The 26,977-nt window shown below is 38.4% G+C and overlaps 2 protein-coding genes across 15 annotated transcripts in view; one reads left to right on the top strand and one right to left on the bottom strand.

Annotated features, from left to right (window-relative positions):
- Positions 1-6,378: 6,378 nt before the first annotated feature.
- Positions 6,379-15,375, top strand: LOC146549094 (homocysteine-responsive endoplasmic reticulum-resident ubiquitin-like domain member 2 protein). 2 transcript variants are annotated; one of them, XM_085262721.1, is made up of 9 exons: positions 6,379-6,515; positions 6,993-7,266; positions 8,943-9,020; positions 11,094-11,207; positions 11,385-11,509; positions 12,240-12,353; positions 12,452-12,739; positions 13,732-13,846; positions 14,406-15,375. In XM_085262721.1, exons 2-9 carry the CDS (start codon positions 7,120-7,122, stop codon positions 14,574-14,576), a joined length of 1,152 nt encoding a protein of 383 aa, XP_085118847.1. In that variant the 5' UTR covers positions 6,379-6,515; positions 6,993-7,119; the 3' UTR covers positions 14,577-15,375. The 2 variants fall into 2 exon arrangements, with proteins under 2 accessions (XP_085118847.1, XP_085118848.1); XM_085262722.1 differs by having other exon boundaries at positions 6,445-6,528.
- Positions 15,376-17,730: 2,355 nt separating this feature from the next.
- The window catches only part of LOC146549093 (sodium bicarbonate cotransporter 3-like), a 58,725-nt gene continuing 49,478 nt past the window's right edge, over positions 17,731-26,977 (bottom strand). For 8 of the 13 annotated variants that reach the window (XM_085262128.1, XM_085262130.1, XM_085262133.1 and 5 more), the window contains 8 exons: positions 26,213-26,464; positions 25,905-25,973; positions 25,496-25,669; positions 25,157-25,294; positions 23,004-23,104; positions 22,643-22,681; positions 21,674-21,790; positions 17,731-20,134 (listed from right to left, as the gene is read on the bottom strand). In XM_085262128.1, coding sequence (XP_085118254.1) covers positions 20,053-20,134; positions 21,674-21,790; positions 22,643-22,681; positions 23,004-23,104; positions 25,157-25,294; positions 25,496-25,669; positions 25,905-25,973; positions 26,213-26,464 — 972 coding nt within the window. In that variant the 3' untranslated portion in view covers positions 17,731-20,052. Of the gene's footprint in view, positions 20,135-21,673; positions 21,791-22,632; positions 22,740-23,003; positions 23,105-25,156; positions 25,295-25,495; positions 25,670-25,904; positions 25,974-26,212; positions 26,465-26,977 lie in introns of those variants that run through there. The other 5 variants (XM_085262136.1, XM_085262134.1, XM_085262131.1 and 2 more) reach the window with 5 other exon arrangements.

Genomic DNA, 26,977 nt, shown 5'->3' with positions numbered 1-26,977 from the left:
GCGTGCCTCAGCCTTTTCACTACATTGCATAATGGCTTCTTGACAGCCACCCTTCCACTGGAAACGTTTCTCAATGGTAGATGGATCAACTGAAGGTCCAGATGCATCTCTCAGGTCCCGTGTCAGATTTTTTTTCTTCACTTTTTTAGGATATGACTTATTAATCTGTTGTAGATGTTTTTAGGCTTCCCACTTCTACTTTTGTTTTGGTATTTTTGGGGGTTAAAATATGCCTTTTTGCAACATTAACCCTGCACTTGAGAAGCTTTAATCTTTAAAAACGGCGTCTATTTTTAGTTTGTGCTAAAACTCTAATATACAGTGTTGTATTAGAACATTCGGTAAGTTTTACTTTTTTGTAAAGTCCCTTCAGGTTATTAAATGTAAAAAAAAAAATGCAGTGCGAATGATATTACTCAGCATCTAAACTATCTGTCTCTGTGAGTTTTTAAAATATTAAAAATACAACGTAGCATAATCAAAACACCCTGAAAACAGAAGATTTCATGCTGTTGGCTAATTGGGAAAAAATATACATTGGCTACAACCTTGGCTCTCAGTGTAGTCAACATTCATATTGCTGTGCAGGTTAAAAGATATTGCTTCTACAATGGATTTACTAGATTTAATATCTGTCACTTACACATCTTTTCACTGAGTAAATGATTAATTTTTCTGACCTCCCAACAGTGAGAGAGAGAGAGAGCTCTGTAATGTGAAAGTAATCTGACACACAAAGAAAGATAAATAACACTGACCTCCAAATCAAACTGCGTCACACCTTTACTTGTTACTGCTTAATTAAAACCTCCTCCAGTCGTTGCCCTTTTCACACTTTTGAATCACTAATGTAGTTGCTCATTATGAAAAAAGGGGGCGGGGGTACCCCCTCTGTTTATAATGAATCTGTTTATTTCAATAGAAAATGAAAACTAATTGCATTGTTGAGTAAATAACAGCCTCTCAGTTGTTAGATTTGTGGGATTTGTCAGAGGGCAAGAATGAGCAGACAATATTGAATTAAACTGTCAGGATTTGTGATGGTGCATTTTTGTTTTTCCATTTTATTTATTTCATGCGAAACATCATGTGAATATGAATAAAGGAAAGAGTGTTCCAGCAGCTGCATTTGTTGCTCAGGAAAACTCCAGTGTGCAGATTCACATTAAAGAAGAAGTAGTCATAAAAAGAAGGCATATCTCGCAAAATAAAGATAAAAGGTGAGTTACAACCAAAAACGAAAAACTTTATTTCCAATAACTTAACTCAGCTGAATTCACAATATATGTAAAGAAGCACACCTTGAGGTTTCCCATGTGAGTATTACAGACACTGTTGCTAAGAAAAAAAAATGTGTACAGCATTCCCCAATTGGCTGTCTCTGGTTATAAGTGGCTGCTGGCTGTCACTGGGTGAAATCAGTTGCAAAGAAGTTGATGCAAAAAATACAGTTTTTTCTGCAAATATGCAGATGGTCACAGACTAGTCTCAAAGCCTGTTTGACTGGGCTTCTATTATAGAAATCTGACAACACCACGGCCAAGTACTCACTCAAGTTTCTTTGAAATTCACTATTGTTGGTGCAATGGAGTGTAAAATCCTCAGATGAGTCCACTCAATTACAAAGAAACTGCCAGACACACAAATTTAACAGGTGCTGCTTAAAAAGCACAATGCAGCACAATGCAAAGCACACCATTTACTCTCTTCACACGACCAAGGCTGACCCACTGAGAGCATGAGCAGCTTTTAAAGCAGTGTTGATTGTTGCCCACTGGCTCCACAGGAGAAAGAGGCAGTGCACCATTATTCCTTAACCCTATAGACTATATTTTCTCATGTGCTGAGGTCCATTAGCCTGTTTAACCCTTTTATGTCTGAACCATGAAATAACTGCCAGAAAATTGTTTTGTGAAACTTCTGACAAAATGTTAAAAACATATTAATTTACATATGTGAGTGTACCTTTTTCTATCATATACTACATCAGACATTTTGGGGGGTGCAATTTCTTGATAAAAAATGTACCATGCAGTTTATTTCAGTTTTTCACACCATAGTTGTCATGTTTCTAAGGACATGTTTGTTAGGCTGATTAATCTGATATTCTAAATTGACCATAGGTGTGAAAATGAATGCGAATAGCCCTGTGATACACCTGTCACTAGTTACTTGTCCCTAAGATCTTTTCCATTTCTTTTTCTTTTTATTGCATTTTCCACTTTGCAAAAGGAATCCCGATATTAAGAGTAACATGACATTAGGGGTAACCTCCATTAAGTGGCATCCTCCAGCACCAGAAATAGGACACAGGAAGCTCTTCGAGACCTCTGAGTGCAGGCTGACATTTTCTGGGATGAACAAAATGGAAAAATAAATGCAAAGAAGGCATTTTTGGCTGACTCAAGAAAACAGGGTCTGCTCATCTCTTGACATGTCAGGACAGCATAAAATGCAGTCGGTGTTGTCAAAAAAGCAGAAAAAAAATACTTGTCATAGGTGAATACATTTATTAAATTGTAGTGATTAATTAGTGGGTTACTACTTTTTTTTTTTTTTTATCATTTTCCATTCTTGGTATTTTTACTATTATTAATATGAATTCTCTTGCATAATTTCTGTTCATGAAACTGCAGAAACATCTGTCTGCTGACTCACTACTACAAAACTTTCATAGCAGCATACATACAACAGACAACAATGCAATCACATAAAATGAGGTGTAGAAATAGAGTTTAGAGAGAGAGAAACAAATATTTGATATTCATTTATATGTGATATTTAACTGAATGAATGAATCTTAAATAGCGTTCTCAATACTTTGTCATTTGCAAAATGAAATGATTAAATAAGCTTTGTTTCTAAAGGTGTAACCTTTAGTTTCTAAATGGAAGAAATCACTGTAATGAGGGGTCAGTAATGTTCCATCAACTCCCTTTCTTATGCAAACACCCAATCAAATTGTTACTTGAGCATAAAATTCAGCTTGGCTAAATTTATTCCAATGAGGATTTTGTTTCTGCAGCAAAAACACCCACTGAACAGACAGAGTGTAAACACAATGGCAACAGCAGTGCAGGTACAAAATCAATAAAGAACGAGGGAAATATCTTCAAAGCTGTTGATGCGCACTAGCGTATCAAATGACGCATGTCACCTAATTAGAAAATGTAAAATATTATTTTCTAATGGGATGGAAAATCAGAATTTAGGTTAAAGCACACGTAATTTCAATCCCTTCCACTTTTGAAATCACACAAACAGTGGGAACAGGTTGGTGTCCCATATTATCACCCACTGCTAAATTGAGGCATGGTGTGAAAAACAGTCCTTTGTGACAGCGCTAATAGATGGAAACACACACAGGAAGAGGGGAAATGAAAGAAATTGGATATCTCTAATGTAGTGCCCTTAAAAAAGGAGAACCCGCTGACCGCTGCTATACTGAACACCACCTTGTCAACATGCTGCATCCACTGAGAGTGAATTAAAACGTGAAGACAAACATGATGGACGTCACAAAAAAGTGCATCACCTGCCCCGATGAGGTATGTGTTAATTGTCAGAAGTGTCTGGTTGCGTAACTCGGAGTAAGTAAATGAACAGTTGCTGAAATAATCATTCATTAAATTATTGTTTTGCAAATTATTATTTTTCCTTAAGAAAATCTTCATTTATTCTAAAGAAAATAACACATTTTGCAAAATAACAACAAACGAGAAATTCATTTATCCATCCAACCTGCTTTCAGGTCATTTACAGGTGGAGCCGACAGACCTCTCATCCATCATGTGGTTCTGTGAAGCTGTGTGAGGTCATGTATACGCTGAGAATGTCAGTCTGTCACAGGGCTAACAGATGATCAAAATTCACATTTATACTGTAACTACTTTCTAGTTCAGTATGCTAATTTTTACTCATGCAAATAAAATGGAGAAACTTGAGGCAATATTGACCATGCAGGGGTTTACTACTCAAAGACTTAAAAAGTGCATTGCAGCTTGCTGTGCTTTTATGTGACGGCAACTGATACAAAGACAACAATGTATTTTTATCCCATACAAAAGAAACCAATAAGCTGGGACATTAGCACAGGATGAATAATGTGATGTTCTCTGCTACTCATAAAAGTAATAGCATGAGACTTGTTCTCGTCAGGGGACTGGAAGGGTCTCTTGAGTTGGCTGAGTCAATCGGAAGCTGACCCATTTCCAGAGCACGTTTATTTTCAGGTTTTCAGTGAAGGTCGAAGTAACCCAACGTAGTTTTTGTTATTATATGCAGAACTGCATGCTATAATAGAGATCTGATCATTTAGTTTGTTTATGTATCAAAGGTATTAAGGTGATTATTTACCTTAGGTGACTTTAGGCTGCATGTAGTAACTATGAGGAAAATGTGCTGTATTTTTCCAGTCCCTGCCTCTGAGTGCACCTCCCAGAGAACTGAGGATTTAAACAATAATCTGCAACATTAAGTAAAATATTCATCTTTACATTACCTGGTCAGTCAACTATAACCTCTTTGCACAACAGTAACTCACTAAGCTTCAGTAAGTTTTGATTTATTTTACATATTTAATTTCCATTCAAGTGTTTATTTATTGCTGTGTTTGAATATGCATAAATGCTGTCTTGGCTATCTTAAGCTCTCCTGTCACAGCAGCACCCGACTTAACAGACCACTAGGAATTCAGTTCCTACACGTCCATCATTTTTCTTCAGACTAATCTCACTGTTGCATAGTCCCAGCCTTGATTCCACAACTGTGCTGAATATAATTTAGATAAAAGCTGTCCAAGGACACCAAACACAATGACCGTTGATGTAATGAGAAAGAGACCGGGCTGTTTCATCATGCTACCAGTAGATGGCAGTGAGAAGGCTTTCAACTGTTTTAGACTCAACTCTGATAAATGTAATAATGTTTGGGCTTCCGTTTCTTTTTCTCTTTTTCTGTTAGTTATCAATCAGTCGATTGTTTTAATTACTGATAGTGAAAAAACAGTCGGTTATTTCTGACTGTTTGTTGTCATGTTGGAGGAAGGCATAAAACAGGTAAATCATCAGCAGCATATTCATCAAAATAGGATAATTGTAAATATCTATATACTGCATTGAATGTAAGCTTTTTTGGTAAGTGTAGTGGATTTACCCCCAAAAAGTTGATTCTGTTCGTCTGGTCAGAGCGTTTTCAGCCAAACATTTCGTCACACATCTAAGTGACTTCTTCAGGCTCAGCCTTCAGCAAGTTCCCCCAACCTTATAAACAGTACCTTTGATCACAATGACTGAAACTAGCCCACTGAATAAATAATGGGCTGTGAGCTCAGTTCCTTCATCATTAATATGCAAATTGTCCTGACTTAATAGATTTAATGCAGGTAACATGCTGTGCAATAAATGGTTGTGCTTATCAAATGATCTATTTTTTGTAGGCAAATAATTTTCCATTTTCTTTATCATTTCTTTCTTGCACAACAATGTAGTTTTCTATAGTATTTTATTATGAAGTCCACATCTATTAGAAATTTTAATTAACTGCAGTAGAAAAGTACACCCTTACTGCCTCCATGGGTATTAAGAGGGAATTAGCAGCTGTGTGCTGCTAATTAAATGAGTTAATTTGCATTTGATTGGACATCCCTGCAAAGGACAAACTGACAAAAAAATCCAAGAGTTTCATGTCTGAATCTACAGGCTTAAGTTTGCAAGCTAAAGGCGACAGTTCATGACAGTGCAGTTAAAAAAGACTGAACAAGTATGGCTGGTTTGGAAAGGTTGCCAGAAAAGAATATAAACTTTAAAATGAACATTGTAGCATGGCTTATTGTCGCAAATTTCATTAACAGTTCCTTAACAAATCACAAGATTTCTGGAACAATGTCCTTTGAACAGATGACACCAAAGAGGCATCTGGGCTTATAGTACAGCACCACATATGCCAGAAACCAAACACAGCATATCACCACAAATACCTCATATCAACAACACGGTGGAGGAGGATTGATGATTTGGGGTTGTTTTGCAGCCACAAGACCTGGGCAACTTGCAGTCATTGGGTTAACCATGAACTCCTCTGTATACCAAAGTATTTAGAGTCAAACGTGAGGCCATGTCGCAGGATCTTAAGACATTAGTATATCAACAAAGGCTTGCAAACTTCAGTGACCTTAAGAAGATTTGTAAAGAAGAGAGGGCCAAAATTCCTCTTCAGCAATATCAGAGACTGATAGGGCCATACAGAAAATACTACTTGAAGAATTGCTGCTCAAGAGGTTCTACAAGCTGTTTCAAAGGACTGCAGAGACTCCTTTGAAATGTATATTAAACGTACATCTCCACAGTCTTTTTTAGCGTGTCTTTGTTGTAATGCACACTAAAGTCCAGCAGGTGGCAGTAATAAGTATAACGTCGAATGTTGACAACCTTCCGAAATCCATCAAAGAAGTATGACAACCAGGTTCAGTCCGTTCAGCCAACTAGACAACATTTTGCTGTCCGGAGGTAAACCAGGTACGTTAACCAGGTACATCATAGCTTAGTTTTACAAGAACACCGTTCTACAACTAGATCATTGTAATTTGGGCGGGTAGTTATCCAAGGCGAGAACTTTTTTAGCTTGACTTGACTGCTGTTAGTAGCAGAGAACCTACTAAAGCTAACGTTAGCTTAGCCATCCATTAATTACCCCTGACAAAATGTAGCGTTAGTTTTCTGTTAGAGCATATCACTTTGTCCTTAGCGCTATTGTTTAGTTCGGGAGCTTGTTACAATGTTGTCGCGAGTGTTGTAGCTGTAATGAAATATATGTGTGGTTCAATGTGTGTCAGGGCGAATACAGGATAAAAACGAATAACTCTTCTTTCTCTGTCGGAAAATATTGAACCGTTTTTTCCCGTGCTGTTATTATTTGCTTCATTTTACTACGTAATATGTCACTATGCCACCTGGGCAACCCTAAACTCATGTTGTCATTTCTGTTTCTTCCAGCTGTGAGATTTTTTCCCCTCGATGGTGCCAGGAACCTATTTGAAAACTAACAGAGCTGGAACAAGGACACACACTTCGTAGTCCAGATCTCCTTTCTCTCTTGTTTTCCACTGAAGACAAATGAGTCATGGATCAAGCTGTTGTGGACAATCCTGTTACCCTTGTGATCAGGGCTCCCAACCAGAAATATGATGACCAGACAATCAACTGCTACCAGAACTGGACTGTGGAGAAACTCAAAGCTCACCTGTCTGATGTGTACCCGAGTAAACCTGTGAGTATCTCACCCTTATTTAATCAAAGCTGTTGATGTAAGAGGTTGACTTGCGTGTTAATTCCCTCTGATCATGGTAACACTTTCCTACTTTGCTTTTGTTATCCAAACCAGCTGATCACTGTTATTGAAGTAGGAGCAGCAGCTGCTGTTGTAATACTACTACTGTATTTGTTTTGATGGCATACAGTAATGCAGTAGTTCTCAAACGTTTTGGTATGCTTCACTTCAGAGGTTAGCAGAATTTTATTTCTGGCTATTTTAATCAAAAATTTACAATTTAAAAAGAACGATTAAAATTGAATTTTAATTAAATGGAAACTATTGCATCAGCAAACTCTTGTTTTTGTTATTCCCTTATAATGATTAAAAAAATTATTACATTCATTCAACTTCACATTTTTCTTCTGGTCGTTCATGCCCCACAGTTTGAGAAACACTGCAGTGTTGGGAGATAGTTATGTGGTTAGAAAGATACTCATAACATGGAACAAGTGTAACAAGTGTTTTCTTGCCTTTTTCAGTTAATAGTAATATGAATGACACACGCAATATGTTGGAGTTACAAAATCAACGAACATAATGGTACATAATGGTGCTGTGACATGTATTCTGCTCCATATGCTGCAGACAGTGACAGTATTGCAAACACTGCAGTGAAAGCCGCTCTGCTGGACAAACTGTGTATTGATATCATTACCAGATTTTTTTCTGCATTATGCTACACATATCAGGCAGGAAATGGCCTGCATACCCCCGTGTGTTACATATGAGCTTCACAGTTACACAGTTTTGAGAATGAATTGCATTTTTTGTTGTTTCTGTTGCCTTTTAACTGTGTTTTGATTTTTAGCTCTCACACAGTCTCAACCTTCATTTTGCTTTGCTTACTTTTGCTTTGTGAGTTCTGCTGAGTTCCCTCATGAGTCATATTATGTCACTCAGTTGAATAATCACTGAGTGACATAGATCATTAACCTTGATGTTTTTTCTGAAGGGAAAGAAATGAGGTTCCTAGAGTCTTTGTAGCTGAATGAGCCTTGGAGGCTGTAGATTTGACGTCACAATGAAGGGAAGGCGTTTATATTCCGGCTTTATTGTGCTGCTAATCTGACTTTGCTCTGCTTCCTCTGTGCTCTTGGCTTGTTTTGATGCAATCAAATTAAATACATGGGAGCAAACTGCATTCTGATAAAGCTGTAGAGTGTTCATCAAAATGCCTTTACATTTTTGTGTACCTCGGGGGAAGTTATTTCTGGAAATCTCAAAAAACAAGAAAATACTTCCACTTCCAGTTGTAAGATGGCCAGGATCTAAAAGAGAAAATGTGTTTTTTAACAACTGTAGAGTGAATGTAAGCTGTAAGAGGATCACACTCTGACCTTGTTGTAGTCAGGAGAGCTAAATCCACTCTTAAGACCCACTTATCCCAATTGAGGTTACTACAAACCAATCCTTATCACTCATTCACAGAAAGTTTCTGCCCTTTAATGCTGTGATCATGTACATTTAACCGTTAACTCTGTTTTCTTTCAGTGTATGATTGTATTTCTGGCATCTTTACCCTTTTAAAAATGTAAAACAAAACTGAGCAACCTAGATTCTTGGTGTTGTTCATTATACATAGGCTTCCTTCTTTGACCCAGTTATCGTTATCCTTTTTTTTTTATTTTTAGAGCTCCAAAGACCAGAGGCTGGTGTATTCTGGAAAGCTCCTGCTGGATCATTTTACCTTAAAAGATGTGCTCAGAAAGGTAAGTTTGTGTAGTTATAGGCATAGGATTTATTAAAGTCCATGTAGTTTAGTAAGTCTACAGCTCACAAGATTTAAACTGCCTGATTTACAAAAATGTATCAGGCAATTGTTACTTACTGTGTTTAAAATTTCAACAAAAGAGTCTCTCTGCACTCAAAGTAGAATGGAGTATGGTGTGGAAGAACTTATGTAGCCTACACAGAAACACCTTCCCACACATCTGAGATAAACTGGAATTGCACTCAAAGGACACTTTATTAGGTACACCTTGCTAGTACTGGGTTGGACATGCTTTGGCATTCAGAACTTGCATAACTCTTTGCAGCATAGATTCAACAAGGTACTGGAAACATTCCTCAGAGATTTTTTTTGTCCATGTTGACATGATGGCATCAAACGGGTGCTGCAGAATTGTCGGCTTTACATCCATGATGTGAACCTCCCATTCTACCACTACCACCCTCTACTGGACTGAGATCCAATGACTGTGGAGGCCATTTGAGTACAGTGTCACTGTGCTGTCCTGTCTAAGAAACCAATTTAAGATGATTTGGGCTTTGTGACATGGCACATTAATCTTGGTGGAAAAAGCCATTAGAGTATGGGTACACTGTGATTGGATGGATATGATCAGTACTAATACTCAGGTTGGCTGTGGTGTTTAAATGACGCTCAGTTGGTACTAAGGTTCCCAAAGTGTCACCCACACCACTACGCTACCACCAGCATTAGCCGGAACTGCTGATTAAAAAGCGGGGGAAAAACCTTTCTTTCCCATTCTGATGCTCAGTTTGAACTAAAGCCTGATTGCATGCCTAAATACACAGATTTGCTGCCGTGTGATTGGTTGGTCAGATATTTGCATTAACAAAGATCTGTACCTAATAAAGTGTCCAGTGAATGTAGTTTGTCGTGCTTATGTAATCTTTATTTATTTCACTGGAACATTCGGTGCTTGTGCAAACAAAGCCACCTTATACACAATTACTGGATGTCAATGAGTCTTCATGTTGATTCCTGCAAAATTAGGCAACTCTTAGGTTGACCCATTTTTCTGCTATCGGCACGAAGTGACTTCACTTTTGTATTTGTTGCTGTGAAGGACTTTTCCTCCTGGTTTTCTTTGTGTAACCTGCAACAATGATTATGTAACCATAGGTGGCACAGCAATGACAAAGTCTTGAGGGGAAAAAAGTTTTAATGTTCATGTTGATCTTTTTTAGGTAAATTCAAGTCTAGTGAATTGATTTTTGAAAACGAAAAACTGGCCGACATATCATCACTAAAAAGAGAGTAGAATGGAGGAGGGGGCAAAGCAAGACAGTGTGTACAGGTATATTGCAGCTCTAATGAGAGTTTGTGTTCTTTCTTTTTATGTTGTTCTCTTTTAATTGATTTTTTAATATGTTTTATTACCTAGTGTTCCACTTTTTTTTTCTCTTCTTCATCTCTAGGCCACTATTAAAGTAATGCATTTTATAATGGGCTTTCCTATAATTGCATGCTGTTTTGTAAAGAAACTCAATATGTTCAAATATTATGTAGGTATTATTAATATGTTTGTGTTTGAGCAGGAACATTGCAAATCTTAAATGTCCTGTCTCTTTTGTGAAGTTGTCCTTAGCCAAAATAGGCAGCAGCTCAGTTGGCAATAGTTGGCATACAAAAAAAAAAACAATCGTGTATTTGTTTCAGTTATCACAGGTTAAGCTGGGATGCTGAGTTACTGCTGATTTGTTTAGAAACAGTCGCTTCCCTCGTGTTAATTTTGTCTTGTTTAAACCTGAAAGCAACATTTTTAAAGTTTTCCAGCACCTGATTAAGGTATATCTAGATAAGTAATTAACAAAGATAGTAACTTGGAAAACTCTTTTGAAGGATTTAGATCTGTAGCCTTGTAGAAAAGCTTAATGTATAGTATTCTTGTCTTTGCATTAATCTAATAAAGCAAATGTCCACAAAATAGATTTAGAAGCGCTTTGAAGTGTTCTTGAGGTTTAAAAATAACAAGTCCAAAGAACATGCTGCACTTAAGCTGTGTTTAATAATGAGCTCTTATTGGCTTCTACAGCAGGACGAGTACCATATGCTCCATCTGGTGTGCGCCTCACGAACCCCTCCCAGCTCCCCAAAGCCCACCCGCAGCTGCAGTAACAAGCCCCAGGAGAGCACAGCCCGTCCCACGGTGGGTCAGCCGTGTGCTTCTTAGACCTTGCATTTCATTTCATCATCGCCATATTTTCTTTCATCAGCTCCCTAACTGCTGTAATTTGCAAATCTCTGGAGATTTAAAAACGTCACTTGCCTTTGTGTTTGGACGAGCAAGAAAATAGAACTTTTTTTTCCCCCTCTCTGGTTACAGGCCCCTCAGAACTCCAATGGAGTTGGTCAGGATAGCCACTCCTCTACGGGAGGGAGCAGTGATGGACTCAGACACCGAGCTGGATCCTTCCCTTACCACCAGATGTATCCACAATTTATGTACAGGTAAGCTACTGAACTGCAGTGCAGGTGTGAAGGGTAGTTCAGGAAACTGTTTCCCTAGACCAACTAATGATGAAAATAGAAAAACAATGCAAATACACCTGCTTATAAACTTCATTATTAAGTAGTTTTAACATGTTACTCAAGACACTTTACATAACAATCTTAATGATTTGGACTTGGCAACTTTATGCACATTGCGTCTTAAATTTTGTCAATCAAATTAGTGCTTGCATCCTAATCCTTTTTATGCTGGCAAAGAGAAACTACCAGCTGTACTCATTTATGACGATTAATCAGACCCCGCCAAAGTAAAAGACACTGTAGAACCTTCAGCACCACTTATAAAAAGGCTTTTTGAGTGTGTGTGTGTATATTTGAGCCTGTATAGATTGGAAAAAATCCCAAATAAATTAAAACTTATGCAGAAATCAGTAAAAACCCAAATTTACTGATATATAATGTTGTCATGTTGAGTGTATAAAAACTTCTCCCAACAATCCTAGTGAGGTTGTTTACACATGGATGAGTTGTTCTGGTTTAGTGAGGGTGTGTTTTCCTGCTATGTCTGGCCATGTGATAAACAAAAGCATTGGTTATATTTGACTGAATAAACAGTATTAACGGTAATAATTTGATTACAGTGCTGATGTTTTTCCTTTGGCTCTGACTAAAACCTCTTCTCCAAAAATGGAGAATGTCACTGTTTTCATATTGCACCCTCTTTTTCCAGCTGGAACCAACACTCTGCTCAGTCGATGCCTCCCGCAAATATGCCCGCTTATTACAACCCCATGACACTCATGTGGTGGCAGCAGCTGTATGCCAGGCAGTACTACATGCATTAGTAAGTCCATTTGTGTTTTAGTCTCTCCATTTAAAAACACAAAGGTTTTTAGGGCTGTGTTCAAACAGTGTTACCACCATCTGTCTCTCGTCCTCTAGTCAGTTACTTGCCGCCTCCTCTCAGCACCTCAGGCCCGACCAGACCTCGACCCAGTCTAACCAGTCCCATCCCCAGAGTCAACGACCCCAAGTGGGTCGCCACGGCAACCCAGAAGTCCAGATGAATGCCCAAGGAGGGGAGATCCTGAACGAGGAAGAGCTCAATCGGGACTGGCTGGATTGGGTGTACACATTTTCACGTGCTGCCATCTTACTCAGTATAGTCTACTTCTACTCGTCCTTCAGCCGCTTTGTCATGGTGATGATGGCCATGCTGGTGCTTTACCTGTGAGTTTACTTTAAACATGTGTTTTAAATGCCCGTCATTACAATACAGTGACCCGAACTACACTAAAACAATCTTCAAACTCTGAAACTGAAATAAAGTGTATTTGCAGCACGCACGGTGACACGCTAGCTTTAACTGGGAGAGTTTCTGGTATTGTTTAATATAACAACAACAACAACAATCTTTATTTATAGAGCACATTTTAAAGCCAGACAGGACAGCACAGTGACACTGTACTCATTATAGTGGCTGACAAATGACTCAAAGGTGCTTTTATCGCTACTTTCTTGTGGTACCAGAATGCTACATCGTTCCAGGCGTAGGGAAAAACAAGAAAATGGATATTTTAAGAAACAGTCACATAAATTATCGAATTTATTTTCTATATACTCTAAGAAATACTCGAAAATCTTGCCTGTCTGTACTTACAGTAGTGTTTGTTCTGTTACTGCATTGTTGGGTCTCATGATTTTGTTAGTGCTTTTTTGGATTTGTACTTTAACAAAAGGCAGTAATTGTGGGTGATACTCGGTCTCATCTCACATCGAAATTCACAACAATAGATAAATGCTTTTCTCCGGAAAGCATTTATCTTTAAAAAATGGTTGTCTTTACAATGAAGGCCACATTGGTTGAATGCTCTCTGATTAGAGCGATTTCCTGTGTCTTCATGCGGCGCTGCATTGAAGATTCCCTGTTGTGTTTCCCCTAATATAACTGGAAAGAAGTACCTGAATTTTAAAGTTATGAAGACTCAACAGAAGTTTCGATTTTTACAATGCATTACTTTTATATATTTTGCCTTTATCTTAACATTAAAGGCTCTTAGAATTTTTATAAAACATATTTTGTAGACACGACAGGGATTTGTTATTTTCATACCACATTATAAGTACCTCAAAGATTACTCAAGAGTATAATGAATAATAAGTTGATATGACCAACACTGTGAAACATTTGTAATTTCTTTTCTCGTTGTTTCTGCCTGCAGGCATCAGGCCGGCTGGTTTCCGTTTAACCTGGAGAACGAACTTCAGCTTCCCGGAGACGGAGCCAATCAGGATGATGCCGAGGGAGAGCCACAAAACCAAGACTTACAAGAAATGGTAACTGTCTCTCTCATCCACTGGTGCTTTACTCAGAACTGATTGGATTCTTATCGGTATCATTTATTTTTTATCTGCAGTATAAGCTGTGAAATGAAGTACCAGTTTCCAGATAGCTGAAGGATATAGTACACCACTCTTCTTTAATAACTCATAACAGTGGTATTGTATTGTAGATTGCTCAATTTAAGAAAACAACAAAGATCATGAAAATGAGGTCAATTGGGGTCAATCACAGTTTTTTGACATTTACTTGATTTCAGATGGTCTGTTATTTATGTTGTTGTTCTAATTAGGTTAGAAAAAATGTAATTTGCCGGTCTAGTGGAAGGGAAAGATGAGCTAAAAACACTAAAATGGCATTTTGACTTCATAGGGGAATGAAGAAATGTTTTTTAAGTATGTAGACAAAGTGTGGGGCGTTATGCCTGAAGCTAATTTAGTGGATATCTCATTTCACAGTCAAATATGACTCATATATTCTTGCCTAATCTTGTGCACTGAGCGTCAGGGAGATATAATCTCACTTGATTCTTGTAATTTGACTTCCCTCGTATAGGAAGGAGTGTTGGATGACGGTTCTGATGATGAGGATGGGGAAAGCGGAGAGGAAGGAGCGGAAGATCCTAACAGCGCCCCCCACACAGGCTTCTTGTCCTCCACATGGTCATTCATCATAACCTTTTTCATGTCACTCATCCCAGAGGGGCCACCAAACGGCGCTAACTGAACCACAAGCACTATGTGCTGCCACAGTTCCCCACCGAAGCATTTTCTTTAAGAGGAGGGTGAATATCTCTCCAGGTTAGGGAAACTCTTTCTTTTACAATGCAGTGTTACAGTTTCCCAATAGTCTACGTGAAACTTTGAGCAGAACCACAGCAGGCCGATTTAAAAAAGGAAAAAACGGCAATTTTACGTCAAGTTGTTTTGTTTGTCTGCACAAAGACAAATATTTTAAACTAACCAACGAGAAGTTTGTTCACGGTGTATGAATTGATTGCTATCGACGGCATGTAAACATAGGGACGACAATTAACTGCTGTGTTTTTGGCACCTAAATCTTTATTTTTTCTTTGTAAGAAGCCATTGTTGAAATAGTTGTTTTGCTCGAATTGTAATGAATTATTTGTAATTGTCGTTATATTACAATAAGACATTTTAAAAGAGCCACGTTAGTGTAAAAGCTGAATTTCAGTGATTAATAGTGAATCATGTAGCGCCTGTAATACATGAGTTATTTTGGCCCAAGACTTTATGAAACACATTTGTACTGTGTTTAAGTGAAACCCAGTGATGCTGGCTGGTAATGTGTGATTTTCTTGTTTGTTTGTTTTTTAAGGAGAAACGATGCTTTCAGACAGTCTCAGATTACTGAATGAAAGAAGAAATTATTATTTTGACTGAAGTTCTGGCTGTTGAGAAGACAATAAAAAAAATCTCACTGTTTTTTGATTGCTGTGCGTCTCTGGATTTTCTGAAAATGACTAATTCTAACGTTTATTAAAATCCTTTTTATTGTAATTTAATCACGTGGTTATTCGTTTCTACCAGGTCAACACAGGAACACAAATAATGACTGAATTGTTCGCGCTGAGCAGGATTTCTGCTCTTATGAGAAGCATATCCTGAATTTATTTTTCACTGGGCTACAAATTGCAATACATTTTGTAGCCGGAAGATCCTTTTTTTTTTAATAAAGAGAAAACTTGAAGTGAATACTTACTGGAATGATTTATTGTAGCGTCTGCTGTGCAAGCTCTGGTCCGGATGCATGGGCCTGAAACAGTGCTGGGCACATGCTGCTCAAATATAATGCTCAATCAGTAGAATTAAAATTACTGTAACCATTCATTTAATAACCCGAATAAACTGCTGAGACTGATTTCATTTCTGGCAGTACTTCAAAGTGAAGTATCTGAAATCTTTTCCATGACATGGTTTCTTGCGTAAGACATTAAAGCTGATGTACACTCATGAAAAAACATGATTAAAAATAAAGTCCTGAACTAATAATACACATTTGCCCTTCCCTTGTCAAACATATTGTCAAACTGTCCTTTGCTCAGTTCTTGTGCTGTTCAAGGACACATCTTCAAGAGGTTTAACCTCTTTCCTCCGTGTCTCTTTTCTTTCTTTGTAACATTAAAAACAGGCTTATTGCGCGTCCTCCTTCATTCAGCGGGCACAGATGCATATAGAGTGTATTCATGTTGACTTGTACTTTACCATGAAGGAGAACATGCACAGCTGAAATGTCACATAAGGCCAAGTTTTAGTCAAACCAAATTATTAGACCATAATAAATATGCATATCCACATATCTCCACCTATTCCGGATTGCACCTCTCTTTATGCTGACCTTGCACATGAATTTATAGTTTGCAAGAAAACAAAAATGCATTTTATTTGTATTTTAACGGGCTCCTAGAAACTAAGTGGAGAAAAAGGAGCTTATTAGTCCCCAGAAGAGGTTTAATTGACCAATTAAGTGGTGAACCCACTGCTGTGTGAACTATAAAACTGAAAAAGTGCCTGCTGTATTTGTCTGCAGTGGTTTATAACAGATCTCTGCTGCCACCTTTTGTCTTCAGAATGAAAAACATCCGGTTGTCTTCAAAAACTAAAAAAAAAAGACTTGTGTTGATGCTCGAGATAGCAGTTTGAGCTCGTTTGAGCACTGTGACGCCTTTTCCTGCTGGATGGAGGACAATTTGGTGAGCCTGTGTGAAATGTTGTCTCAGTTTACTGTTTTCAGCTGACAGGAGTGACACTCATCGTGGACCCTCATCTACTATGGCCTCTGTTTCAAGGTTTACCTGCTGTTCATTCAAAGATTCTGTATACCCCGGCTGTAACGAGGAGTTGCTTTTTGCCTTCTTGTCACCTTGAAGCAGTCTGCCTCCTCTGACCTCTGGTATCAACTGAACATTTTCACTCAAACAATATTTTCTCTTTTTCAGATTATTCTCTGTAAACCTCAGAGATGGTTGTGCAGAAAAGTATGGAAGCACGTTTCCGCCACTAAAAAAAAAAAAAAAGGATCCATAACTCAAAATTTCGAGTTATTTTCTCGAAATTTTGAGTTTTTTTCTCGAAATTTCGAGTTATTATCTCGAAATTTCGACATATTAACTCAAAATTTTGAGAAAAGCAACTCGAAATTTCGAGTTAGCGCTGCCAATCAGTAATCTACGTGAATGACGTCATTTCTATGTTACCCGGAAGCTGAAGCCCTCAGCTACAAATGCTACAGCTAAGCTACTGGTATTACATCCAGTCGTGAATGCACAGATTGCTGAGTGTTTTCAGCCTGGCTTCACAAATGATGAAATCCCTGTGTTATTAGCTGAATCACATGGTGTTACTATCAGCAAACATACTTTAATTTGTTGGGATCCGTTTTTGAGTGCGCGGTCCTGCACCATATGCTTCCGGGTAACAAGAAAGCGACCTCATTCACGTATATTTTTGATTGGCAGAGCTAACTCAAAATTTTGAGAAAAGTAACTCGAAATTTCGAGTTATATTTCGCGAAATTTCGAGATAATAACTCGAAATTTCGAGAAAATAACTCGAAATTTCGAGTTATGGATACTAGCTGTTTTTTTTTTTTTAGTGGCGGAAACGGGCTTCCATAGGAAAGTCACAGTTTTTCCTTCATTTAAAACTTGTCCTAACTATGGTTTAAATGAGAAATAAGTGACTGCTAACAGATGTACCTAATATAGCTCCTAGTGAGTGCACTTCAGAGTTCTGGGTTTTAAATCATGTTGACTGAAAGTTATTTATCAATACAACATAAGGTAAAATGCGACCCGTAAATCCTAAACTAATGAAAAAATCTGTATTTTTTTTTTTTTTAAATGAAGACAGAAGAAAAATCACTTTGTATTCCTTTTTATTGCTTTTCAACAATCAGTCATGACAGAAGAGTCATCGTTCAAGTTAACAACTGGACGCTGTGTGCTTCACTGATGTCTGTACAAAACAAATGCATTTTCTACTCTGTGTTGTTGGTGTGACAATAGAGGCCAGAAACTCCTTCACATTATTGATCGTTTATCCAGATTCATGCATCTTAAATCGAACCTCATAATGTGGAAAAACAAGATAAACAACAGGAATCGTAAATTCTTAGCTGGTTGGTGGACGTTAACTGTCTCTGATGATACTAATGACAACATTTTACATTTCATTTTAACGTCCACATATGTAGTGAAATAACCACACATGAATCATTTTTCCCACTAATCAAATATATAAATTAACATAGATGTCACTTCTTTCTGGATGTTGACGGCACAACACTTTGACACACACTAATCACTTAGAAAAGAAACAGTACCTCAAAATTGATTACAGAGCTTTTATGTTGTGAGCAAACACTAGCTGTGATAGTAGAACACACAAACACACTGACAAACAGTATTTAGTTACATTTTTAAATGGAAGAATAAATTGAACTACACTGTTTTGAGTCAATGGCTCAGGCTACAACCTTCACACAGACATGGCATTACACTACGACAGGGAGAGCAGTGTCCTCGTTCACTCTACGATCCGTCTTTGGGTGCCACCGCGTATGCCCGTACCTCTCTTCTGAACACTTAAACTATCAGTACTAGACTTGTACACAAAGAGCTTCAACAAGGCACATAAGCTATTGTCCGTATAGTCACTGTAGCTACACACAGACAGAGCAGATTAAACATACACAGAAGTCGTTTGATGAATAATTCCTTGCCTGAATATTAGCCAAGTTCAGGAGTCCGTCCATTGCACAGTATGGAACACTTATTGCTAAAACAGGACTGCTGTCAGCAAAATAAGAATTCCTAGAATATAATATATTCTTTTACATATACAGTAGAAATATTTTGCATAAAATGATTTATGATTTGCAACGCTAAACAAATTATCTTTATACCACACGCTCGCTCGTACTCACACACCCACGCATACAGTAATAATAATACAATAATATAGACAGTATAAAAACAGGTGCTGCTATCTGGGGGTCACAAATATTCTCTCATTTCTTCGCACCTTTGTATATGTCGTGATTTACAGCATTAGGTAAAATAGTTGTGATGACAGCCATGAGAGAAACACAGTGGCCAGAGGGTTAAAATATCAAATGACAACAGTCAGAAATCACTCAAGATTCCTGAGTTGTATAATTAAAATTTGAATGACTGATGTATAAATACAGAGGGAGGAGGAGTAACCTTTTTATTAACACACCATAATTCATCTTAGGTAAGAAACTATACTGGCAAAGTGCTTACGATACAGTACAGACTTCGTATGGCCTCTGAAGTAGATTTCTACAATATTACAAACGAAAAGAACACAGTACACATACGCGTGATATTTCAGTAAGATCACATACACTATCAACAGTGAGACTTTACAGTAAAAACTAATTTTGAGCAGCAGTATAAATACTGAGTGTTCCCCTAGAGACAGGAGAGATTATTCATGAGCAAATCTGACAAAGATGTACGCAGTAATATTAGTGTGGTGCAGTAGTAGTATCTGAATGTACCTCTGTCTGTTTTGGTTTGTGTCATTTATTGTGCCAGACTAAATATAAAATAGAATTATCTGGTGCTGACAGTACCTGAATGGCTTTAATCAAAAAGGTTTCAAAGCTGGTGTACTTTAGTGAAAGGTCTCAGTTCCACCTTAAATATATAGAAACTGAGAATGCTAACAAGAAAGAAAAAGTAGAGTAAAATGAACAGCTAAAATAACAAAAGTAAAATATAAATACAAATAAAAGTTTTGATGGTTTAAAAGTAAAATTCACACAGTTGAACACCCCCACCAGTGAGGCCCCTTCCTTTGGTGTCTGTGCTTCAAATGAGTAATAAATGGCTGCTAGACAGAGAGAATTTCTGAACAGTGAACATCGGTGGGCAGTTACAGCAGAATTCCTTTGTTTCTTGGAGTTTTATCCTTTATAGTACATCTTGGCAACCATTCGTACACATTCTGTACATGAAGGACTTCAAGACGTGTGTTGAAGAAAGACTCGCATCCTTAAGGGAGCTCATCTGCTGCCCTGAAGGAGCTCTGCAGAGAGGTTGTGCTGCTCCAGTTCAGTGTGTCCCCTTTCCTTCTAAGATTGCGTCCATCGGTGTGGTAAAAGTGTTGTGAAGGAGAAGGTATTGAGGACAAAAGGAGTTCTGCACAATTTATTACAGGAACGTCTCGGTAGTGGAGTCTCTTCCAGGTGTGTCTGGGCTGACGTCGACTCTAACGCAGGCCACCTTTTCTTGGCTGTTCAGGGATTAACAAATAGAGAGAAAATGAGTGTGTAGGCAGATTCATGGAGGTGTTAAGGGTTGTGAGCAACTACAAATGTGTGATTTCTATCAGGTAGAGGAGTGATAGGTCTTAATTACAAACACTTACAAGACTTTACCAGCTTTAGTACAACTTGGTAAGAATGGGACTTAATGAGAGAACTGTGGCAAAAGATTTGTCAACACAAAGCACTGTGCAAAGGTTTTAGAGACCCAACTTCAAGTTAGGATCTGTTTTTAAAAATCAAAACTAAACAACACAAAAAAACAAGGAAGTGGCCCACAGGGTAAGGACTTCTATTCAAGGCAAGAAGACAGTGGATAAATCTTGGGAGGCTACCTGTCTTTATTCTGTGTCTGATTGTCTTTGTCCCTAGATGTTTGAAACTTAGATTTGTGCCCAAATCTAAAGACATCTATGGATGGATGGATAAATCTAGTGAAATTAATATACACGTAACTCAAAAAAGCTGTTTACAGTGCAATGCAAAAGTCTTCAACCACCACATATTTTTGCATATTTTGGTAGTAAGATGGGAAATAGATGTAGAAAAGCATTTGGAAACCAACCAACAAATGTCAAACTGTGATAATCTTTGGGTTCTTTTTCGCAGTCTAACTCTAAAGCTCAAAATGTATTCACATCAACACAACACTGGTTCATCCCTTCAATTAGGTACCTTTTTTATGCTTTGGTGATTCATAGATCAGTGATAAATGGATTTAAAAAAAACAAACAAACAACAAAACAAACATTCTTATGAAGAGAATGCAGATACGAGGACTGGACTGAAAGCAGCAAAAAATACAAACATTGAAATTCCTTTGGAAAGTCTGCAAAACTATTGTTCAATTCCACTTCAAAAATAACAAGGAAGTCTGTCTCCTTGAAATAAGGAAATAAGGGTAGCACAAGACCTTTGCACAGTACTGTGTTTTTCCTCTTTGCATCAACACACCTACTCAGTTTTTCAAGATACCTAAAACAAATTGTAAAAATCTTTGTGACTTTAGGAGATACACATCATGACAGCAAGTATGTTTAGGATAAATGAAACAGGGTGCAGTCTGAATGTGGGACCAATCAGAATCCAGTCCGATGGAACCAGGTGATAAATAGTAATTATTTCTAAGTGTTTCCTACCCTTTGCCTTTCCAAGGAAACCGAATCAGAGTTTGACATGCATTACTGTGCAAACTATGTCAAACTGTTATTGAGGAATGCCATTTTGCTGCAAATATATTCCTGTCAACTCAAGTCAGGTTAACAGCTATGGGATCTAAAAGGAACAGGAACTATTATCTTTGCTTTTACAGGATTAAACTGATTCCCGACACTCAAAACTGCAATCGCTGTGGACTTCCAGGCAGTAACTAGCTTCAGTTTCTGACTACAGCGTACGTTAAGATAGCACTACCAAGCAGTCCCTCTTGTTTTTAGCGAGCATATCATATTGAAGTAACAGAGTTGGGTGCAGGGGCTCTGGAAAACTCCAGGAGATGGCATAGCTACCTTCCGCTAAGCTTCACAGGTTGGACACAAGACTCTGCACTCGAGTTCACTGCTTTCCACACTGCGGTTTTGGCCATCTCATCAGAGATATTTACAACCAAGGGGTCAGTGTCAGAACTACATGCCAAAATGAAAACACACACACACACACACACACACACAAACAGAAACAAAAAGAGAAGACAGGCATGTAGACATCAAGACAGCAGGACAGGATCAGTGCAGGAGAGGCAGACGCAAACATGCATATATTAGAGATTAAACCAAGTTAACAACACAGTATGGCTGACCAGACAGACCACAAACAAACTTCTGTGTTAACATGTATTAAGAGCTGTTTGTGTTTTAGGCAAAGGGGTATCCTGAGAGTTGACTGTATGCATATTATTAGATAAGGCAATCATTCTATCATAGACCTTTTTACCTTAAAACAAATAATAATAATAAAAACAAAAAGACAGGAATACACAAAGCAGTGTGTTTAAAGCCATCTGTTTTGAAAATCTGTTTTTTATGGTCTGAAAATTTCACCCATGCACAAACTATCAGCAGGGTTAATCGTGGGTGATCGTGGCTCAAAGAGTTGGCAGTTCGTCTTGTAACTGGAAGGTTGCCGCTTCGAGCCCTGGCTCGGACAGTCTCGGTCGTTGTCCTTGGGCAAGACACTTCACCTACTGCCTACTGGTGATGGCCAGAGGGGCCGATGGCGCGATATGGCAGCCTCGCTTCTGTCAGTCTGCTCCAGGGCAGCTGTGGCTACAACTGTAGCTTGCCTCCACCAGTGTGTGAATGTGAGAGTGAATGAATAGTGGAATTGTAAAGCGCTTTGAGGGCCCCGAAAAGCGCTATATAAATGCAATCCATTATTATTATTATCATTATTAATATGCAGCAATGTGAGTCAGAGATTATTATTATTATTATTATTATCATCGTCATTGTACACACAGCCATGCTACCTCTTCTTACAATGGGACGCTGTGGGTCACTACTTCTATTCTGTAGGATCTGTTAAGATGGACATAACCACACAGCTGATGACCAGTCTTTAAATTGTCATTTCAAGCTGTAGATAAAAACATATTTTTTAAGTTTAGACACAGCAGAAGTCAAGACATACGAAATTAGTGAAATCTTTATTTATCTGGATCAAATTTTTTTTAAATATATTTAGCCATGAGGCCATAAGATAAAAATATTATAGTAGTATGTGAGATTTACGGTCACTAACATGAATACACTTCACTCCCAAGTGAAAATTTACAGAAGATTCAGCTCTCCATCCCACAATCTGACATTTAAAGGATGCTTTATGGAGTGCATTACTCACCTCCCTGAGAGTTCCTTCACTGGGATCTTGAGCCGGTTCGAGTCTTCATAAGTGTCCTTAATCCCCATCTCTTCTTCTTCCTCCAGTCCGGACTCTTCATCCTAGATTCAAATGCATCTATAGTTTAAAAACCAGTTATTACTGCAGTGAGGTTCATCCTCCAACAATTGAGTCTCGCATTTTTATTCATATTTACCGTAATTGTCGGGCTATAAGCCGCTACTTTTTGCACAAGCTTTGAACCCTGCGGCTTTTAGTCAGGTGCGGCTTTTCTATGGATTGTCCATGATTTTTGTCATATCGTAAGACGATTTGTTTTGTGTGTTCCGCTGTTGTACGGCACTACGTTGCCTGGCGGAAGGATCGGGGTTCAAGAGTGGTATGTTAGTCACATTTCCGTCCGCCAGGCAACGTAGTGCCGTACGAAGTAGCGCGAAAAACAAACTTCAAAGTAGCGGTACGCGTTCAGCGGGAGGCGTGGATGACGAGCGGCGATAAACTTGCGAAAAGCAAGTTATGCTCAACTCCACCGGTGGATTCTGACAGCGTGGAAAAGTGTGAAAACATCCACGATCACCAACGGATTTTGAAGGGCTGGACTGCTGCATGATGGAGAGGACGACACCGCCACGGCCCTTCAGAGGGTGTTCGACTCTGACACTGACAATGACAATGAGGATTTCTTTGGTTTTGAAAGTGACAACGAAGGAGAGAAGCGGAGAGTGGATGACGAAGCCATCCTGAGCCTGTTTGTATCCGACACTGGAGGAGAGGACTTTGGTGGTTTTAGTGCGCAGGAAGAAGAGAAAGATGGTGAATGACTGACTTTTCTTCTTGTTAAAGCTGTGTCACTGCACCTGAGCCTAAAAGGTAGTCCGAATCTATTTTTCTGGTGTGCTGTAGGTTATTGTTATGTACTACATGTGCAAATATGTACCCATAACTTGTTTTTCAAAATATTAATAAAAGGGGTGTGTCTCCAAACAGCCATCTCTTTCCTGACAATTCCCTTTGTGCATATTCTCTTACATATGATAAGTCAACATTGAAACACCTGCGGCTTTTAGTCAGGTGCGGCTAATGTATGTACAAAACAGGATTTTCCCCTGATTTTAGCTTGTGCGGCTAATATTCAGGTGCGCTTTGTAGTCCGGGAAATACGGTAAATCAGCTTTAACATCTGGCTTATTGGCCCGGGCTTATATTATATTGGGTTTTGGTCTCCCGTGGCTGTGTAGCACTGAAAGTACTTGATTCAAAACTCTCTTCTTCCATAACAGCCATGCTTGCAAGACCAATATACCCATTTGATCTTGCCTAGTTGCCACAATTATATAGCAATTTAATTAGCAATTTGATTCGATCCACTGTTAAGGCACCCACTCGAATTGTAGTATAATTAAACTGTCTTCCAATCTGAGCTTCAGAAGGATTTACACGATCTGGAAAGCTGTTGTTTACAACAAAGACAGATGGAGCATTTGGAGAGATTTTGCAGTATTACTGTTTAAATGCAAATTAGGAAGAAAAACAAAGGATAACTACATTTTTGTCATTTCAGTGCATGTCTTGAAGTACAGTAGAAAGGAAACAAAATCTCATTTAGTAAATTTTTGTAACTGAGGAGCAGTTTTAATTTTGTATCATTTGGAAGCAGAAGTAGTTGTGACCTTCAAGTAGATATTGAAAATAGTCAGCTGTTACCCTCCAGCTCTTTCCTCTTACTTTTAAGTTCTTTCCACAGAAGGAGCACAGGCATGAGCTCTTCACAGATGCTCTGAACTCCACTCTCAGGGTCAAGGCTGTCTGCTTAATCCTTAATCCTATAAAACCTTGAAACCTTGAGTATACAGAACTAATATTTTTATTCATTAGTTCTGTATACTAGTTACTATCATTGGAAAAGGCTTGTGATTGGATACATTTCCTGTCATGGTTTAGATCTTGCTTCCTATCATTAACATCATGCTCAAAAGTTAATATGATTTTTTTTTCTGTCCAGTGATCCCAGTAAAATACCGCCTTCCCCATTTTTGACACAAAATCTGCTACAGCCAACTTTCTGTTAATGCAAAGAAAAGCAAAAACTTCTTTCAAATTCAAATTACAAATAAACTTGTGATGTTCACTTATGGAAAACAGATGAGTTTTACCAGCTTTTCACGCGCTTTCTTTTTCTTATCATCCTCAGTCTTCTTTTTGCTTTCTGGCATCAAGTCATCGAGCCAGCTCAGCTCTCTCTTGGTAAAGAAAAAGTCTAGAAGCTTTCGGATAAAGACCAGCGCCAGAACCTAGAATTACAGATGAAACCAAACATAAAGTAAAGGAATGACACAATAAAAATCATATCTACTAATAAAAGAAACCCTCTGCTATACTGTTATTTGGCACAACATACAGATGAATGATCAATAACTGTGACATTAAAAACATTTCTATAACTCTTCTCCAGTAAAAATGAAGTGATAAAATAAGTAAGGCTGAGTCATTACCATCATGGGGAATACAACAGCTGCTGCAGACACCTTGATTACCCAGAGCAGCACCAAACAGCTGAGCTGTATCAGGGTGAAGATATGGACCTTCCACAGTGGCACATAGCGCAGGTAGATCAGGTCAGGCTGGTGCTTTGCAGGCATGCCAAACAGTTTGATTCTGTCAAAGAACTAGAGTAAAGAGAGTCAGTGAAACAGTTAAGAAATACAAATGCATGAAAGTACCACTTAATAGATTATTCAGAGGAGGAAACACATTTAAGAGAAGCTCCCAGGGACTCTGAATTACCATTAAAGGTTTGCAACAGCAGGGGGCAAACTTATCTTTATTAACAGCTCCAGACTCCTGCTCTGTTCTGAATAGAAGGGCAGCACTATCTTCAAAGACAGCAGGGGAGAGACTTACTTGAATGCCTTTGAGGGAAGAGACACCCATGTAGAGAAAGACTCCGTACAGAACCGGCATTGGAATAAACTGCCGAAAGCACAAATCAAACAACATATTAGAAAATATTTAACTTACGGTACATGAAGCAAAAAGCTGAAAACATCTATGACACACTTGTGCCAGGTGACAACACATTAGTTAGTTTACACGGAATTAACGCAACATTTGTCAAATAATCAAAAGACATCATTATATACAGTGATTTACAGGGGGAAGCAAATCCTCATGAAGAAGCAAATATTATTTCACTGACAACCCCATCGCACCTTGAGCACTGATGTCATGAAGACAGAACAACCCATCAGGACAAAGATCATAAATCCCGTGACTCGCTGTTCCCGGATTCCCAAAAACTTGGGCTGTTCTCCCGGTGCGGAGCAGCCAGACTCCACCTTCAGGCTGTTAACGTGGGAAATGGAGAGGACGGTTGCAGCCACAAACCACGGCAAGCCCATAATGGAGCACACGCCCAGCATTATTGCCACGAGGAGCAAGTCCAGGTGATAGCCACATCCTTTCTGTAAGATACGAGAAGTAGAGGCATGGACATACACAAACTTTCAAGACTGAAGAGAAAAATCTTTGTGACAGATTCATTCACTGTGATCAATCAGCTATTTGCCTTTTTCTGTAAAAAAAAAAAATTAAAATAAATTTTGTGAAACTTTTTATACTTCCTCCAGCTTCTCCCTTTAGAAGTGACCATACTGAATCATCTGTCTCACCCTTTCTCTACCGTCCCTCTGCATGTCCTCCTTCTCTACATCCATAAACCCTCTCACTGCTCTTCCTCTATCTTGTAAACCCTCCATTTCACTCTTGCTGCTGTCCTTCTGTCACAAATCACCCTTGACACTTGTGTTCACGCTCTTCTTCACCTCTTTTTTGCACTGTCCATTCCTTTGGATGCTGACCCCAAGTATTTAAACTCATCCACTTTCACTAACTCTACTCCTTACATCTTTACCTTTCCACCTGCCTGACTTCATCAGTCAAACCTGTCCATCACCACTGCAAACAAGAAGGGGTTC

The sequence above is a fragment of the Mchenga conophoros genome, linkage group LG22 (assembly GCF_057382185.1).
Source record: "Mchenga conophoros isolate Kocher_MC1m ecotype Shallow Benthic linkage group LG22, M_conophoros_male_GT1.1, whole genome shotgun sequence".
Classification (NCBI taxonomy): domain Eukaryota; kingdom Metazoa; phylum Chordata; class Actinopteri; order Cichliformes; family Cichlidae; genus Mchenga; species Mchenga conophoros.
Note: the sequence above shows the minus strand (reverse complement) of the source record. Positions and strands in the feature narration are given on the sequence as shown.